Source organism: Varanus komodoensis, unplaced genomic scaffold (genome assembly GCF_004798865.1).
Source record: "Varanus komodoensis strain SLA01 unplaced genomic scaffold, ASM479886v1 scaffold16, whole genome shotgun sequence".
Taxonomy (NCBI): Eukaryota; Metazoa; Chordata; class Lepidosauria; order Squamata; family Varanidae; genus Varanus; species Varanus komodoensis.
The window spans coordinates 11,800,071-11,817,010 of NW_025335468.1; the positions used below are offsets into that span (position 1 = coordinate 11,800,071).

The 16,940-nt window shown below is 41.3% G+C and overlaps 1 protein-coding gene across 7 annotated transcripts in view; it reads left to right on the forward strand.

Moving 5' to 3' along the window:
* The window catches only part of PIK3C2A (phosphatidylinositol-4-phosphate 3-kinase catalytic subunit type 2 alpha), a 103,072-nt gene that overhangs the window by 74,141 nt on the left and 11,991 nt on the right, over positions 1-16,940 (forward strand). For all 7 annotated transcript variants that reach the window (XR_006414285.1, XM_044425849.1, XM_044425850.1 and 4 more), the window contains 8 exons: positions 965-1,058; positions 2,326-2,420; positions 6,336-6,516; positions 6,889-6,993; positions 7,361-7,453; positions 8,527-8,656; positions 9,456-9,592; positions 13,697-13,866. Coding sequence is in view for 6 of the 7 variants with exons in the window: in XM_044425849.1 (XP_044281784.1) it covers positions 965-1,058; positions 2,326-2,420; positions 6,336-6,516; positions 6,889-6,993; positions 7,361-7,453; positions 8,527-8,656; positions 9,456-9,592; positions 13,697-13,866 (1,005 nt within the window). In the remaining variant the exon portion in view is untranslated. The remainder of the gene's footprint in view (positions 1-964; positions 1,059-2,325; positions 2,421-6,335; positions 6,517-6,888; positions 6,994-7,360; positions 7,454-8,526; positions 8,657-9,455; positions 9,593-13,696; positions 13,867-16,940) is intronic.

Sequence of the window (16,940 nt, forward strand, 5' to 3'; positions counted from 1 at the left end):
AGACACTCCTTCAGATAACCAGTTAACAGAAACTTCTGTAGCCACATGAATGTTTGTTTAGAGGCCGTAAAATGATTACAGCAGGGGTCTCAAACTCAACTTACCTGGGGGCCGCTGGAAGTAGAGTCTGGGTGAAGCTGGGCCGCATCAAGTATTCCACCACCATGGTGGTGGTGGGCCGCTCATCCCGCGTCGCTTCCAGAGGCTGGCCCGGGCGCCGCCGGCGCTTCGAAGACCGCAGGGCCCCTCCCCCGTGCCCTGCCCGTCCCGGTGGGCCGCGAGTTCGAGACCCCTGGATTACATTCTCCTTTTGTAGAGCTTATAGTTCTAAATTGCTACTCATTTGCTAAGTCCACTGCCTGACCCTGAGCGTGCTGTGCCAGCAAATAAGTGGGATGGAGCATGGTGGCCACAACAGAACGCTGCAGTGTTTGTTTGTTTATTTATTTATTAAAACATTTTTATGCCGCCCCATTCGCCGAAGCCTCGGGGCGGCTTACAACAATGCTGACACTGAAAGTTCATTGTTCAGTGTTAATGCTGACACTGAAATAATATTATGCCAGTGTTGGCAGGGAGATGCACCACTGTTTAAGATAGTGAATATCATTTATCAGATCAATACAGCTTACAAGCAGAATTTCTTGATGGGGTATCTTTTGACAGAAGGACTTGCTAATTGTATTTTAATAAGTGCAGTTCATATCTTTTCATCTGTTGATATGAAGGGCAGCTTTTAAACCTTGACTTTCTCAGAATTATTTTAGCCGTTCCAGTAAGCTGGTGATGCTGAGAGCTCGCAAGACAATTTCCTCAGGGCTCTTAAAGAGTTGTATAGCAACTTTAGGTTCTTCCTCAGTAAAAATAATAATAATAATAGCATGCATCACAAAAACTTCTAGGAATGTACGCTCTTGTCAAATTTAAAGGAAGTACAGTTCATTACATATTTTATGGCCTATAGTTTTGCAGATCATGAAGTGAGAACAAAAGCTGTGCATTGGATTGAGGCAATAAGTGATGATGAACTTGTTGACATTCTTCCCCAGTTCGTGCAGGTGAGACATTTAAACATCTTGCAAAGGAAAAAAATAGTTATGGATTGTTTAACTAAAATAGTTATGGATTGTTTGCAAGTGTAATATTTTAAGCATTGTGACATTTAGGCCAATAAATCTGAACGGTAGTTTGTGATTTACATGGAGTGAGTAGTTGTAGACCAAAAAAAGAAACTGCACTTACCTAACTTTACCCTCCCCTGCTCTGCTCCCTAACTATGTCCATGTAATTCCATTTGGTTATTCTGCTACTTGAAAGCTGATCGGCCAGGATAATATTTGTTTCTGTTTGGATGTTATTCAAACCAATGAACAGTGCAGCACTATATTGGCTGCTTTATGCTTGCGCTGTTCCTCCCACCCACTCTCCTTCTGCTCTTGACAAGGGCCAGGGAAAAGAGGATCATGGAGGCTTAATTACCAGGAGAGACTCTGGGTGGATTAAAACCCAGTGCTTTGGTTTGTAAGCTGGACTTGGTGATAGCGAGCCCTCCTGATCCCCCTACTTCTGAAGGTGTGACACTATATGTGAAGCACCCAGGGATGCTTGCCTGGCACCAAATTTGTTGTTGTTGTTGTTTTGTTGTTGATTGTCTTACTGTTTTAAAGTCATTTTAAATTTAAAGTTAAATTTTTGCTTTCTAAAGTAATTTCACTTTTGCTTTCTAAAATTTCGTTTTGGAGTGGTGATTATGATTGCCTAATTGAATAGCAGCTTACAGATATACAAAGTTGCTCTGTTCCAGCAGAAGCACCTGTGAATGGAAAGCGGAGGCAGGCCATTTTTGCTGATTTCACTTTCCTTCTGCAGCCCCCTATGTGCCCCATCTACTCTAGGCAGTTGGGGGATCCTCTGGAACAGCACGGGAGCTGGGATAGAGTGGTGCAGAAGAGAGGAAGAATTTGCAAAAATCTGCTGTCTTCTACTTCTGTTTATGGAAGCCTCTTATGGATCAAAGAGCTTCTATGAATGGAAAGACAGCATTGGAAACACCCCTAAATAAATACATTCTTTTCTGAATGTCTTTTAACTCCATCATTGTTGAACAATCTTATATTCCCAGGGATAGTTGTGGGAATTGTTTCCCTCTTAAAATAATTCCAAAACTACAAATGTCTGGCTATACTAAGCTGCCTAAAGTTGTCTTCAGTTAGTATTACAGTTGCATGTTTCACTCCTGTTGTATAGTCCCTTAAATAGAGATCTGTTCTTAAATCTTAGCCTAGAACTCTGGATAAAACTGAATCTTTTTATATATATATTTAGGCTCTAAAATATGAAACCTATCTGGACAACTCTCTAGTCAGATTCCTTTTGGCCCGAGCATTAGGAAATATTCGAATAGCACACTATTTATATTGGTAAGAAGATTTACATTCTTTTTTGTTCTCTGTTCCTCATTCTTTCTATTTCTAGAATTAAGCAAATAGCTAATTTGAAAGTAAGTTTATTATTACAGTTCTTTATAGTACAAAAACTCTGTATTACCACAGCTGGTAATATTTTTAATTAGGTGTTTTAAAAAGAATCCTCTAGTTAACTTAGCCTGTACAGCTTTGGCTTTGGGGTGCTACAGAAATGAAATTAATAATGATGATGATGATAACAACAACAATGCTTACCTGTGAAAAAGTCCAATTGACTTAATTCTGAGTAGACATGCTTGGATTGTGCTTTTACTTGCTTTCTAATGTCCAGGATGTCCTCTCTCTCCCAGTGAGGCTATCCTAGGCTAGGCTGACCATGGTTTACATCAGCCTTTCTCAAACTGAGTGCATTTTACTATTCTGTATCTTAAACAAGGTTATACTTTGAAAGGAAAACCTACATACACAGGTGATAAAGTAATAAGGCATTCATATTATGTTCAGGTAATATGCCAGAGTCAATTTGAAGTGCAAGGATATAAATCTTTGAAATAAATGAATTATATGAAGACTGGTTTCTGTTGGTAGGAATCTTAATATAAAAAGTTGGTCTATTAGCACTAAAGGTGATACATGGTTCTCTGTAGAAGTGGAGAACTGCATGCTGCTGCACTGGAGTGGGTATCTTCACTCCTAAAGTAAATTCACGTTCTGCAGTCCTCATGCTGTAATCCCCCTATCACAGAACAGCCCTATGTATGTTTACTCAGAAGTAAGTTCCACTGCCTACATCTGCATGTCACACCTTGCTTGTATCTTGCCATATTAAACCATGATGTGTATATGCGTAGCATGCTGAAGTGCACAGCCTTTCTGTTCCTTCCTTGTGCAAGCCAATCAACACACCAGGAAGCTACAGCTTAGCATAGCACCCATTGAGATGGTTCACACAACATGACATCTGACAGTGGGCTGCCACCCTTGCTAGCTTGTTGTTATGTCCAGACCCAGTGTGGTTTCCTCGGTGTGGTTTGTTAACCATGCACAAGCCACCCAGAGATCCCATGACTTGTTAGATTGTTCAGGCTGGCCTGCTGTGGTGACTGCAGAGTGACTTCTGCATATTTTGTTGGAAAGGGTTACAAAGCAACCTAAAAAGAGTGATGAAAAATTTGGCCATTTGTTGCCATGTCTCCCACCCTTTGTTCTCCAGCTCAGCATTTCATTTGACAGCAGCCAGTTTTATCTTCCTGTGTGCCACATTAGTACAGCTATGTAAGTAGGCATGAATGGCTTACTCTGGGTGAGCATGTGTGTCCTGAATTTGGGACCGGGGGGGAGGGGTGGAATTTAAGCTTTCTCCCTTCCTATTTTCATACCAAAATTCCCCTGCCCCTTGCAGAGGATTTTTTAAAACATTCCACACACAAAGCGGGGCGGATTTGGGGTGAAAACAGGAGGAGGAATGTTTAAATCCCCCTCCCAAGTTGCCAAGGTGCTGATTTGAGTTGTACACACCCACCCAGAGGGAAGTTAGTCACACATACAGAAATAGCTTTGCTATAGAGAGGAACAGGGTGTGAGGAGTAGCTGGGGGCACCGTCGAAGTGTGAAAAGTAAATAAATCCCTTACCTACCTTGCTCTAAAAAGTAAGGTAAGCCCTTTCTCCACTCTGAGGAGATGGCCTATATATGTCAACATAGGTGCTTCAAAAGGCAAGAAGGGAGGCAGTGGAGTTGTGCCACAAAAGCCCCTGAGATATTGCTGTGATTGCCAAGTGAACTAACTACAGGTTGTCAGGTTGTCCAAACTTAAATTGTTTTCTACAGGCTCACTTATTTGAGGAGAAGAAACCACCCTGGCGGCCCATGGCTTGTTCAGGGGGTTGAGTGAACCACAATAGGTTCATGGAAACCCAAAGATTGATTCCATCATGGGTTGAGGGGATCAGCTAGTGAGGCACTTGACAAGAGCAGGAAAAACATCTGCCATTCTGTTGCTGCTGCCAGTGACAGTTTCTCCACCAGTGCAGAAGCAGCACATTGGAACAGCCTTCACTGTTTATCAACCATTTTCAGCCTCTAAAAATTGTGCAACTGTGCGTCTCACTTTTTTCATTATTACATTTGACGGTTTTAGCAGGTGTGCAAGTGTGTACATACAAGCCATCCAATACATATAGTCTTATTTTGGCAATGGTTTTCTAACTTTCAGCTTTCAAAGGGAGTAGGTAACAGACAAGACAAGAGAGTGTAGTTTGTGCACTGTTAATTGAAATGTGGGCAGCGGGGCTGACAAAAGTATCATTCCATTAGCAACAGTATCCTCCAGCTTTTGCATGTTGAACTGACCATTCTTATTGTCTATCATTTCAACACTTCCCTGAGTTTACAGCTGGTGCAGAAATTAGAGGTAGTAACTCCCACACACACTTACTGCTGTGGTTTCTGCAGGTTCAATTCTGGTATTCTGCAATACCAAAAATATACTGAGGAGGCAGTTGAATGGGATTGAGTGAATGGTACTCCTTTTGGAGGCAAAGTGTAAGTATTGCTGATTCCGATACACCATTTGCTCCATCCCATTTTGCCATCTTTATTTTTGTTAACAGTTGAAAATATTTGTGCATTTTTGGGACTGGGAAACCTATGCAAATTTAATAGCTAGGAAGTAAACAAAGGGGTATTTGTGCCCATTTAAAGGTAGGGCAGCATATAGAGGGGAAGCTTCCCACCCCAAAACAATGTTTTTATTAGAAGTATATACTGCAGTGCTTTGAAAAGCATCTTAAAGGATTAGAATAAGTTAATATTGGTCCTTTCTGGATCTGCTGAAAACTTGGGAAGTGTTGCAAAGGTATAAGGCATTGAGAACTATCAGTTCAGCATTTAAAAGTTAGAAGATCACATTGTGAAGGGGAAATATTGTCACCATCCCCTCTGGATGAATCTACTTTTCTATTTTATTTTCTGTTTTGGTTGACAGGCAATTGGCAGCTGGCAAGCGTGCACAAATTAATTTATGTAGTCTTGCTATATCATTTTCCATGTATGTTACCTACTGTGCTTACTTCACTTAATTGGGCAGTGAAAGATTGACAAATAAGTTAGGACTAACAGTTGTTAAATTTTTAGGGGCCAAACTAATATGAACTCATTTGTGCATTTTTTGATTTTTTTTAAGTCACTGTGAATTAAAGAGGGCAGCAGTGGGAGTGGGGATGAAGCAACTAGACAGGTTTTCCTGTGAAGGGCATTGGGATACTAGCTGGAAGCCTGAGAGGGATGGAGTGGGAGAATAAGCCGCGGTCAGCCAGATTGTAGCATATTTCTAGGTTGGCTTGCATGATACGGCCACTGTCTGTTAGCAGCAGCAGCATGGCTTAGCAGGCAATTAACCAATCTACCACAGCTTGTTTTCAGTGGCATGCAAACTGGCCCATTATATGTAAGATCAGTACTATGGTTAATTGCCACCAAAGGCAGCAGGTTTCATAAGCAAACGTCAGTTCTTTGTTTAAAGCAGGCTTCTGCTTGTTTCAGAGAAATCAGCCATAACAAGAATATATGGTTAATGGAGGCTTCCTGGTTTGTTTCCTCAGTTGTGCAAGGGGGAAGTGAAATGGGAATTGAGCAAATTGTGTGCACCAACATGTTGCTTGTGTGTATCATGGTTATATATGCCAGGATATTTATGGCTTTTCATGATGTACAAATGTAGCTAATGTAGGTCTCTTCTGTGGAATTACAACCTCTCTTCCCTTCCACCCTTTCTTGTACTTTTGCATTATATATTACCCTGTGTTGCATTACTTTAAAACCTAGTAATTGTAACAGAAATTTAGTAACTAGGGTATATGTGTACACATTTAGTAAAGGAAGCCAATCCAATTTTCTGTAATATTTCAGGTTACTAAAGGATACCTTGCATGACATCAAACATGGCATGAGGTATGAGCATATCCTTGGTGCCTTCCTTTCAGTCTGTGGGAAAAGACTGAGAGAAGAACTGGAAAAGCAGACGAGACTGGTACAAATACTAGGAATGGTGGCAGAAAAAGTAAAACAAGCAAGTGGATCTGCCAGACAGGTTTGTTAAACTAGCAGGTTTTGTGTGTGTGTGTGTGTCAGTAGGAGCCAACTCACCTAACAAAATTAATGGTTGCTGTGTTCTCATGTTACATTTCTGTTCAAGTTCAATAAATAAATGATATATGCTTATATTCAGAGTGGGATTATTAGGTTAGCATTTTATTCATTTTGCAAAGTTCTGAGTTTTGTGATTATGGACAAAATTTATAAACAAAAAAGCATACCTTTTTGTGGCTATCCCACAAGCCTGACTATTAGAACATTGACTATCTGTATTAGAGTACTGGAAGATCGTGGCCTCCATTGATTATTAAAATATTTGTCAATATTTGACTTAAGTAAATTTTAATCATGTATTGTTTATTAACAGATTGCCTTGCAAAGTGGAATGGAACGTGTCCAGTCCTTTTTCTTAAAAAACAAATGTCGTTTGCCTCTCAGCCCCAGCCTTGTAGCTAAAGAACTTAATGTCAAGGTATGGTATACACATACACACCAATTTAGTAAAATGTGCATCTATCTATGTTAATACCTGTCAGGCTTATCATAAGGTGGGAAAAACAGAACTATTAGATAACTTATATAAAACTTTTACCATCCACAATACATCACTTTTATGGCATTTATACATGAATGAATGAATGGATTGCTTTTCATTTGGATTTGTAGTGTTGTATATGCTTACTTTTGCATCATTATTTGTATTCTTAGAAATCTGCTTATAATCTTTGTAATTTTAATATGAAAGTATTAGAAAGTATTAGAAAGTATTAGAAATATGTAATTAGAAAGTCATATGAAAGTAAATCTTGTGGTAATATAATGTAAAATGTCTTTGGCAGGCATGTTCCTACTTCAGTTCTAATGCAGTACCTCTTAGAATAGCTCTGGTGAATGCAGATCCCTTGGGAGAAGAAATTAATATAATGTTTAAGGTACATTTTTCTGTTTAAGCTAAAGGAGAGAGAGTTTTGCTATAATGGAAATTCTGTTAATCTTGTTATTTTGAAACTAGTGCTCTTTATGGTGCATACCTGATGTTCCTCATGCATGCAATTCATTTTTATATTTAGAAGTTGATGCTTTTTTTAATGTTCAGATCAGACTTAGCGTTAGAAAGAAGCTGTATCTTTGAGATACATGGTATAAGGTTATGTTAATGGTCCATCTGTTCAAAACCACTTTAAATATATTTGTAATGATATATCTAATTTTGTGTACACAGTAAAGCTTTGGAAGGGTTTCCTCAAGCAAACAAAACTTAATTTCCTTTCTTCTCCTTCTGCTCCAATGCTATCACACAAACCACTTTGAGATTCTTGCATTTCAAACAGTATGTGAGCTGGTGGAGGGGCTTTCTAATATAATCAGATGTGCTGCCCTTTGTGCTTTAATGTGTAAACATTTCATATATGTTCTGTAACTTTATCAAATGATGTCTTACTGAATTTCTCTAGTTTAAATACTGGAAGAACAAATGTGAATTTCTTAGGAAATGTTTTGTTTCTTTGCACTATGGATAAAGGCTAGGAACAGGGCTGTCCAGATTTTTACTCTTGTCACATGGCAATGAAACTGTGATTGCTAAAATATTATTCTCTTTTCTGAGCTTTTGAAGGCGTGGCCAGTCAAGTCTATCTTTTCCACATTAACCACTAATAATTTATTATGAAGAACTAGTATCTGTACTGGTTAGTGTTCTAGTCCCCACTAAGTGATGAAATTCATTGGCTTAATTTGGGGCAGTCATTCACTCTCAGCCTAACCTCCCTCACAGGGTTGTTATAGGGATAAAATAGAGGGGAGGGCTATATAAATTGGGTTCCTTGCAATAGGAAAACAGTGCCTATAAATGTGGTAGCATTAATAATATAATAATCACCATATAGAATTCCATAGCCAAGATCCATGTCTACTTTTCTGTAGATAAATGGTAGAGCATGCAGAGCCCAGTCTAATAAGGCTTATGTGTCTTGAAATTCCTTCAATTTATTTGCTTCTCTTTTAGGTTGGTGAAGATCTGCGGCAAGATATGTTGGCATTGCAAATGATAAAAATTATGGATAAGATCTGGTTACAAGAGGGACTTGACCTGCGGATGGTTATCTTCAAGTGCATTTCAACAGGCAAAGATAGAGGTATAAACAGTCTGTACTTCTTACAAATTGTTATCCAGATCTTGTTCTCCTTTTTAATTTCCCATAGGAATTTATTTACTTAATTTATACATGTATTTATAGGCCGCTTATAACTGCTGAGGCCTTCCTGGCAGCTTTAGCATGAGTTATCTAATTCTCTCATTTAGGAATGACAGCTTTAGCATGAGTTCTCTAAAGCCCCTGCCTCTAAGCACCCCGACATTTGCAAATCAAATTTTGCAACTGTAGTAGCATTGGTGAAAGATGATATGGCTTGGCTGAGTGATATACTTGCAAAACACGTCTGCTGGTCTTGAACACTGACATTTCTTGTAGTTCCAACTGTGTCAGAGATCAGCTGGAGTATTAACATGGACTCTGAAGAAAATGCTACCCCATGTGGAGAACCTCAAATATAGGGCTGGAGAGGAGGACTGGGAGCTCTGAGTTGTAGGGATTCTGCAGCAGGCACATTGTATGTCTACGAAATTATAATGTGGCTAATTATCATTTTGGTTGCTTACTACTGTTGATTTCATTCAGTTATTGAGTTGATTTAAGGATCAGCCAGCATTTGCCTTTTTTGTATACTAAACATCTTTATAGTCATTTATTAAAACACAGCTAAAACTTTTGTAAAATAAACAAAAGTAGAAATACTTTATGATTAATGGTATTTGTCAACAAACAGTTTAGAATATTTCTTTAAAATATTTGAAGTTAACCTTAACTAAATGTACAATAAAAATGGAATAGAAATTCTGACTGAAGTAAATATATTTGGCTTGTTAAATTAAAGGAATGGTGGAGCTTGTTCCAGCTTCAGATACACTTAGGAAAATTCAAGTAGAGTATGGAGTGACAGGATCCTTTAAAGATAAACCCCTTGCAGAATGGCTAAGAAAATACAACCCTACAGAAGAAGAGTATGAAAAGGTAATTTCTGTATGTCTTTACGTATTAATTTTCTGTACTGCCCAATAGCTAGATCTTCCTGTTTAGAACATAAACTTGTCATGGTTTGTGATTGACAGTAGTAGCATTACTACTGGGGGAAATAGAAAGCCCAGCTTCAGTGCCAGCATCAGAAATAGGGGTGGAAAAACCCTCTACCTGTGATTCTAAAAACTATTCCTTAAAAAAAGTTGGATTTGACTTGGTATAGGTAGACATAAGTTAAAATTTGTGACAGAAGATTTATTCTGAAAAAATGAAATCCCTTCCTGAGATTTTGAAAAAAGTTTTAGAAACATCTGTGTAGTAAAAAAATTAAGTAAAATTTTTACTGTAATTTTGGTGGATAACATTTTTGTTTCTGGCACCACCTAATGGCTAGATGTAACATTCTGCACATATTGCCTGATTGTTTAATTTGTATGAGCCTTCTATTTTTTAAAAAAGTGAAATCTTAAAGATTATCCCTCCTATATCCCTTCTTAAAAAGCTTTAAAAACCTACATGTAGTTGACCATATTGCCCTATTAATTAATTCCTTTTCCAAAATGACTGAAACAAAACTAAAACAGTTCTCCAAGTTATCTTTCTTTCTATCTAACTATTTTTGAATATATAGGCTACTGAATAGTCTTCTAAGGGCTCTCTAAGTGGCTAACAACATTAATAACAGCCTAACAGTACAATTCTAAGTAAGGGGCAAGCAGGGGAGATCTGTTAGTAGCAGGGTGACCTTTTACCAGGTGTTGTCAGGTTTCAAAATACCTTTGAAGGCAGTTTTTGCCTGATGCCAAAATGAAAGTGATGACACAAAGTAGACCTCTTCAGGAAGCCCATTCCAAAGGTGGGAGGCAGCCACTGAGAAGGCCCTTCTCCCAGTTGCCATCCCTAGTACTTCCTTTAGGGATTTCTCTTTCAGAAGGACCTCATTCACAGAGCTTAAAGGGTATGTAAGAATATATAGGAAAAGGCCGTCAGGGTCTCTTGAACCTCATAAGGCCATACGTAGTTATCATAATCATCACAGCTGGAAAAAAAACACTCCTAGCCACCAAGTCTACCTGAGACTTCAATGAAAGTTTTGAGTCCAGGAGCGCTCCCAAGTGGAGACCCTGTCCTTTAGAGGAAGTGCAACCCCATCCAAGACAGGACAATGGCTATCTAATCTGTCAGACAGATCATCAACCAGCAGCACTTCCATCTGGCCTGGATTGAGTCAGTTTATTGGCCCTCATCCAGTTCATTACTGAACTCAGACACTTGTTCAGCACTGAGATTGCCTCACCTGAATTTGATATAAACAAGAGGTAGAGCTTAGTGTCATCAGTATACTGCTGATACCTTAGCCCAAATCTCCTGATGACCAATCCCAGTGGTTTCATGTAAATGTTGAACAGCATGAGGGATAGTACAGAGCCCTGTGGAACCCCATAGAATAACCACCATCTGGCAGAACAGCCATCTTCCAGCACCACCTTCTGGACACAGGTAGGAGCAGAACCACTGTAAAACACAGTTCCCATCCTGGCCAAACTATTTAGAATGGCCACCATGATCAATGGTGCAGAAAGCTGCTGAGAGGAATCAGCAGGGCAGACTCTCCTTGTCCCTCTCCTGACAAAGGTGTTGGTGGTGGTTGTTTAGTTGCAAAGTTGTGTCCGACTCTGCAACCCCATGGACAACATTCCTCCAGGCTTTCCTGTCTGAACACCGCTCGTTCCAATATCTTAACTCAAAAAGGGGTGGTTTGGTACTCACTGGTAGTTGGCAAATATCCCTGGTCCCAGGGCGGATTTTAAAAGAGAGGTCTTATTGCAGCCTCCTTTAAGGAGGCTGGTACTATCCCTTCTCTCAGGGAGGCATTATCAGCCTCCTGGACCCAGGATCAAATCCTCTCTTTAGATTTCCTAATGATCCATGATGGGTAAGGATCAAGTGGGCACTGGACAGGGGGTGGGGCATCCCAGGGGGTGGGATGAACAGAGTCAAGCACCTTGTGCACATCCTTGGGCCACAGTAAACTGAAACTCATTGTGCAAAACGGGATTAGAAGACATCCGTAGGTGGAACTGAAACAACTGTGAAAACCAACTCACAGTGGATTTGAGTGATTTTTTTCCCTCAAAGTGCATAGCAAATTCATCACGTGAGTCATCAAGTGTTCTGGAGTCCCATCTGGTGAACCAGATTGCAGGAATCCCCAAGCAATAGTTCAGTTGGATGGCACTGTGAAGAAGTAATAGAGGAGGCAAAATATAGTCATTTTGCCAGCTTTTTCACCATGGAATAGGCTCAGTAGTGAGCTCTGTCAGATTGGTCAGACTTGTCACAAGATTTCCCCCTCTTGTACTTTAGCCATCTCCCTTGCTTAATCACCCTAAGGTCTGGTGTATACTATGGATCCAGCTGTGTTCGAGGAAGCATAGGTGTGATCATGTCAGCCGCCCTGGTCATCTCACTGTTCTACAAGGTTATCTGGGCTTCAACAGGAGTGCCTACCATATCAGCAGGATATTCCCTCCAGAGCTTTCTGGAATCCATCCAGATTCATCAGTCTCTAAGGGTGGACCATTCTGATAAGTCTTCCACCCTTGTGGAGAGAGGGGGCACCCAACTGTCTGAATCTCACTGTGAAGTGATCTGACCATGGCAACGGAGTTAAAGCTATCCCCTCCACATCAGGACCACCATTCTCCTGCCCTGTCGAAAAAAGCAGGTCAGGAGTGTGACCTTTTTCATGCATTTGGCTGATGACATGTTGAGACAGTCCATGGTTGTCATGGTGGCCATGAAGTTCTGAACTGCCTCCAGGACTAGCATTCTAGGGGTCTTCAGCACCAGGTCTGAGACTACCTGTTAGCTCAGGTAGGGAGACTGCTGGGCAACAGGGTGGATGATATACTAGCAAAATCCCCAATCTGTCTCGAGAACCCAACACACAGTAAAAACACTCAAGACCAGATTCTGAGGAGACAAGAAGTCTGGAGAGTAAGAATGAGTTTTTATAATCTAAGGCCACTCCACTTCCCTGGTGCTGTATGATGTTGGTGCTGTATCAAGTACCTAGGTGGGCATACCTTAGAAAGAACAACTTTTTCGGCCTCTCCCACCCAGGTCCTGTTTTGGACCAACCTAGCATTCTGTAACAGCGCCACTAGACCCAGAGTCTGGCTGAAATGGTTACCTGTTAATACTTGTTTGTGGGTAGAACTAGAAGAGGGAACAGATATTGAATATCTGATCTCCTTCACAGGTGTGTTAACCCCCCACCACATTTCCCTCTGCCTATCACCACCCCAGTGACTGCACCCCTCAGCTCTCCATTGCTTCCCTAATCCATAAGGTTCACCTGAACCTGACTCACCAACAGATAAGAAATTCTTAGGGGTGGGAGGAAAGGAAGGGGGGAAGCCTGAATCACCCAGAACAATTATAAATACTGACCCCGCAGAAGCTGTATCCAGTACGCAGTGCAGACAGGGAAAAAAATAGAGGTTTGTGGAAGGGAGACAAAGGGGCAGCGGAAGAAGGAAGGAAGGAACTGAACTGGTGCCAAAATGGGTTCTAAACCAGCAATCCCCTTTGATATCACCCTTTGGCCGCCAACCTTGCTGTGGAGCCAACCAAGGAGGTGTGTGTGGCAGAAGCCCCACCCCCTGTCCAGTGCAGTGTTCCTTTGTGGACTGGAACAGTCGGTTGTGGTGGCTTGACATGATGAGGCACAGGCCGCAATGACCCTGTGCATTGACAAGGCACTGCACTCCACTGGCTATCTCTGGGGCCATTGGCATGGGGGGCAGCAAAGGAGGCATCTGTGGCAGAAGTCCCACCTTCTGCCTAGTGAGGTGTTCCTGCATGGACTGCAGTGCTCTGGTGTGGCAGCCTGGTGCAATGAGGAGGTGCAGGATGCAATGACCACCAGCCCAACAACCCTGCATAATAGCAAGCCACAGTGCTCCACCAGCAATCTCTTCCTCATGAATGAATAATAGTTTTGCTAGCAGAGCTATTTTCTGCATGTTAAACCAAGGAATTCTCAAAGTAGCAGACTGGATATAATGTGACATTTATTTTTCCTTATTTTAGGCTTGTGAAAACTTCATCTATTCTTGTGCAGGATGTTGTGTAGCTACCTATGTCCTGGGGATCTGTGACCGTCACAATGACAACATAATGCTTCGAAGTACAGGGCATATGTTCCACATTGATTTTGGAAAGTTTTTGGGCCATGCGCAGATGTTCGGGAGCTTCAAGAGGTATGCTATGAAAGCATGAGAAAAACATGTAAAATTAATTTTCTCTCACTTTGGTGTTTTGGAAGCAGCACTGCTGACTTTGTGCACAGATGAGCTAGGTCAATAACTTTATTTTGTAGTATCCTCTACTAGCTGCAACTTTTATTTTAAAATGCTGTTGCGTATGAAAGGTTCTAGTCCTGTGAGATGGCATTGGAGTATTCTTCTATGCTTTTACATGGGTTTTGATGTTTCTAATTTCAGTATTTCTATAATTTTAATAATCTACTAATTTAATTATATTTTATCTTTTACATATTTTATGAATGTTTAAATTATATAAGCTTTTAATATTGCAAACTGCCTTGAATTCCCAACACTGGGAACGGGGGGATATAGATAAATATAACAACAATAAAAATAAAGGCAAAACTTCCATTTAGATTCTGCATCTGAAAACCTGAAGATATATTTGATAAACTAAGTCTACTTATTTTTCAGCCATTACATTTTTCAAAGAGCAGGAAGGGACATTTAGGCAGGAAGCACTGTAGCTGTTACTTTCTCCGTTCCACAGTTTTTATGTCTTGCTGTTTAATGGGGATTCCTTCCAATTGTCAGGGTTCACTTGGGCTATATGCAGTAATGTCATGACATCACATGTCAGATTTGTCTGTGAAAGTAATTCACAGCTAAGTCAGATTAAATGTACTGCTTCCAGCTTTCATTCTGAATAAGCCAATACTTTTCTGGTATTTTACATGCTGCAAAGCAGTTACTGAAATGAGGTAGTTTGGCCATGATTTGTTGCGTTTCTATTTCATTTCATTTTATTTTTAAGCCCATGGTTTGTTGTTGACTTAACTATACGTTGTTTAATCCAACAACAACCCAGAGTTTCTCAATTCACATGTCACCAAAACCTTAGAAACAGGTATATGTTCTTAATGATCTCTGTCAGACACATAGATAGGCTTTTCACCCATGCGGAGCTTGTTTTGGGAAGATTTCATAGTTGAGATGTGTTGGCAGGACCCCTGGTGTGTGGGAGGGGTTCCCACCCAATCCTCAGTTCTTCATCTGCCACCATGGGTGCATCGGGAATTTCTTTCTCCACATTCTCGTAGCTGTCCTTGCCTTTTAAAAATCCTTTTACTCCTCTCCTGTCTCCTCTTAAATTCTTGCTTGTCCTAATTATTTTTACCAAACTGCCTTCCATCTTAATTCCTTCTGTATAATATCTCTCTACATCTAGATCCTGTCACCACCTTGTCCTCTCCAATCTACACTTTTCAGCCTAACCTACTTCAGCTCCTCTTTCCACTTTCTGCCCAACAATGGTGCTCAGATCACCATTCAGAAAGTTTGTCTGTTGTGGCAGCAAACTGCCCCTAATGGGCAGCCATTCCCTATGCTGCTGCTGCTGCCGCCGCCTGGGAGAGAACCACATTTTGGAGGCTTTCACCAAGCAGGCCAGGACGCACAGGGCCTACCACATCAGGCACAAACTATGGAACAGGACCTTGCTCAGAATCAACCTCTCCACACCCATTGAATACCCCTTCTCTCCCCACCAGCTCCATCTGTTCCAACCATGGCCACAGCAACCACCATGAATGTCCCACCAATGCTGGGACAATCTGTCAAGCTCCAACGTAAAGTACTAGAGAGGCAAAAATGGCAGACCCAGCTATAAGAACCCAAAATAATCTTTCAGTACTGAGGAAAGGTCCTCCATCTGGAGGTTCACACCCTATGCCTCACAGCCTGGAGAATCCAGTTCTAATTCCAAGCATAGTTGACTTGCTGGAGAACCTTCACCCTATATTAGAGGTGATTCTACCATGCTAAGCAGAAGACCTTCCCCAGCTTTGCTTCCCAACAAGGCTTCAATCTGTTTGGGTGCCCAGTACAATCCCTCTTCATCTTGAACTCCCTGTTTCAGAGTGAGCTCAAGACAGCATCCATCTGTGTCTATCTGGCCACTCTCCAGTTCAGGGCCTCTACCTTAACTCACCTGCCAGTTCTTTTGGAGCCTCAAGAACTTCTCTCCACCAGTCTGCCCCCAGTGCCAGCCTGGAGCTTTTCCATCATCTCCGCACTATCACAAAAACACTTCAAACCCATGGCCACAATGGGCCAAAGCCTACTGTCCTGAAAAACCACCTTTCTGGTGGTAATCACCTCAGTCTTTTGCTCCAGCAACCTTGCTGTGAGTGGGCCCACCATACCTGAATTACCACAAAGACAAGGCTGTGCTCTTGCCCAGATCCCTGGTCTCTAACACTCTGGACTGCTCCTCGCCCTCAGTGCAGGCAGTGGCAACCTCTGCAGAGCTCCACGCCAGCATAAGTTTGCCTGACCTCTGCAAGATGGCCACTGGTCAAACCTATCAAGTTTCAATGCACTATTGCCTTGACATGCATGCTAGATTAGATTGGACCTTTGGCAGAGCCATTCCATTTTCAGGCCTACAGTAGCAACACTGCCTGCCTCCAGAAGGTAAGATTGCCAGTCACCCATATGTGTGATGCACAGAGACCATGAAGACCAAAGTACAGTTGCTTACTTGTAACTGTTGCTCTTTGAGTGATCATCTGTGCATTTATACAACCCACCCTCCTTCCCTCTTCGGCGTCACTTGTTGATATTGCAGCAGTCCTGATCTGTGTGACGGTCCATGAGCCTGCCGTTCTTGACACTGGACCACATTGCCAGCCTCATGTTACTTAAACTGAAGAATGGGTGGGAACTCCTCCCACAGGGTGGGGCCAAAGGGAGGGGTTCCTGCCAATCAAATCTCAGATACACAATCTTCCCAGAACAGGCTCCAGGCAGGCACAGAGCCCATACGTGTGAATGCATAAATGACTACTCAAAGAATAACAGCTACAAGTAAGCAACTGTACTTTCTTAGGTTGCTGAGTTGCAGGAGTAATAGTTGCAGGAGCAACTATTGTGTTTCATTTCTCCTACATTTCCTGGGTGTGACCTGGGTCACATTGAGACTGTACATTGTGTTTTGCTGATTTTCTACTTTGTTTATTCAGGAACTAGATAAAATCTTTACTATGCAACACTACACTTTAATGAGA